This window comes from Narcine bancroftii, chromosome 5 (genome assembly GCF_036971445.1).
Source record: "Narcine bancroftii isolate sNarBan1 chromosome 5, sNarBan1.hap1, whole genome shotgun sequence".
In the NCBI taxonomy this organism is placed as follows: Eukaryota; Metazoa; Chordata; class Chondrichthyes; order Torpediniformes; family Narcinidae; genus Narcine; species Narcine bancroftii.
The window spans coordinates 200,245,329-200,246,628 of record NC_091473.1 but is presented as its reverse complement, the minus strand read 5'-3'; the positions used below and the strand labels follow the sequence as shown (position 1 = coordinate 200,246,628).

Below are 1,300 nucleotides of genomic sequence, written 5' to 3'. Positions count from 1 at the left end.
GGAGGGAAAGAGAGAGAACTACGCTGACTGAATTTCCTCAGCATTTCCGTCTATTTTGCTGCTCTGCGTTCGCTCCGGGTTCCAGCGACTGCAGTTGCTACTGTTTCTCTGATTGAGACCGGCCCGCACGCTACTGGACGTTGCATCTGTCAATCAGCTCAGAGGGCGAGGCTTATGGCACCGATCGTTTCCCGTGTTGTCATCTGGTGTGCAAGAATCCCACCGGCGGGGACCGAAGGCGATTCAGCGCCGGGAGGAGAGCGTAGCACCGGGTCCCGGAACGGGGGCTCCCGTGGTTCCAGGGCTTGCAATGCCCGGCGAGAGGACGCTTCTCCCCGGGTTCCGGCCCTACTCCCAGCCTCGGTGTTGATTTAACTCGCGGCCCAGCATTCCGGGACCCTCCGCGCTGTGAGCCCTGGACTGCATCGGTCACACCCTCTCGTTCCCTCAGCGATGAACCCGTTTCAGTGCTCCTACTGCGGGAAGAACTTTAAAAGGACGAGTGAGTTAACGAGACACCAGCGGGTTCACTCCGGGGAGAGGCCCTTTACCTGCGCAGAGTGTGGGAAGGGCTTCACTGACAGATCCAACCTTAAGAAACACCAGCGGATCCACACCGGGGAGAGGCCGTTCAGCTGTCCCGAGTGCATGAAGGGCTTCAACTGTCCATCAAACTTGCTGAGTCACCAGAAGATTCACAGGGATGACAGGCCATTCGTCTGCCCTGACTGTGGGAAGGGCTTTACTCAGTCCTCCCACCTGCTGACCCATCAACTGCTCCACACCAAGGAGAGGCCATTCATCTGCTCTGAGTGTGGGAAAGGCTTCACCCAATCCTCCGACCTGCGGAAGCACCAACGGGTCCACACCGGGGAGAGACCATTCACCTGCCATGAGTGTGGCAAGGGCTTCACCCAGTCCTCCAACCTGAGGACCCACCAGCGGGTCCACAAGTGAGCCGGATTCTGATCTGACACTGTGCCCATGTCATTCTGGCCAGGGTCAGACCACGTCCACAGTACCATCCTGTCCAGCTGTTTAATGTACTAGGTCCGTGCCAAATAAATGACCTGGACATTGAACATTGGTGTGTTGTCTGTTGAACAGCGAAGGTTGGACTTGGGCTATAGTTGAGATTATTTGAATGGCCTTTCTGCTTTTGAACCACAGAACAGCACAGAAATAGTCACGGTCCATCTGTTCTGTGCTGAACTATTATTCTGCCCAGTGCCATTGACTTATAGCTTCTTCCTCCTCTCCCTATTCAGGGTGGGGGGAGTTGGGATTAGAGAGCCTGGCC

General features: G+C 56.2%; 1 protein-coding gene across 1 annotated transcript; it reads left to right on the top strand.

The window, feature by feature from the left end:
* LOC138764567 (zinc finger protein 239-like) lies at positions 1 to 1,082 on the top strand. The gene has a single exon (XM_069940676.1). The coding sequence runs from the start codon at positions 454 to 456 to the stop codon at positions 955 to 957; it is 504 nt and encodes a 167-aa protein (XP_069796777.1). The 5' UTR covers positions 1 to 453; the 3' UTR covers positions 958 to 1,082.
* The last annotated feature ends 218 nt before the right edge of the window (positions 1,083 to 1,300 follow it).

Coding starts and splice junctions, on each gene's coding strand:
- LOC138764567 (XM_069940676.1), top strand. CDS start 454: ATGAACCCGTTTCAGTGCTCCTACTGCGGGAAGAACTTTAAAAGGACG.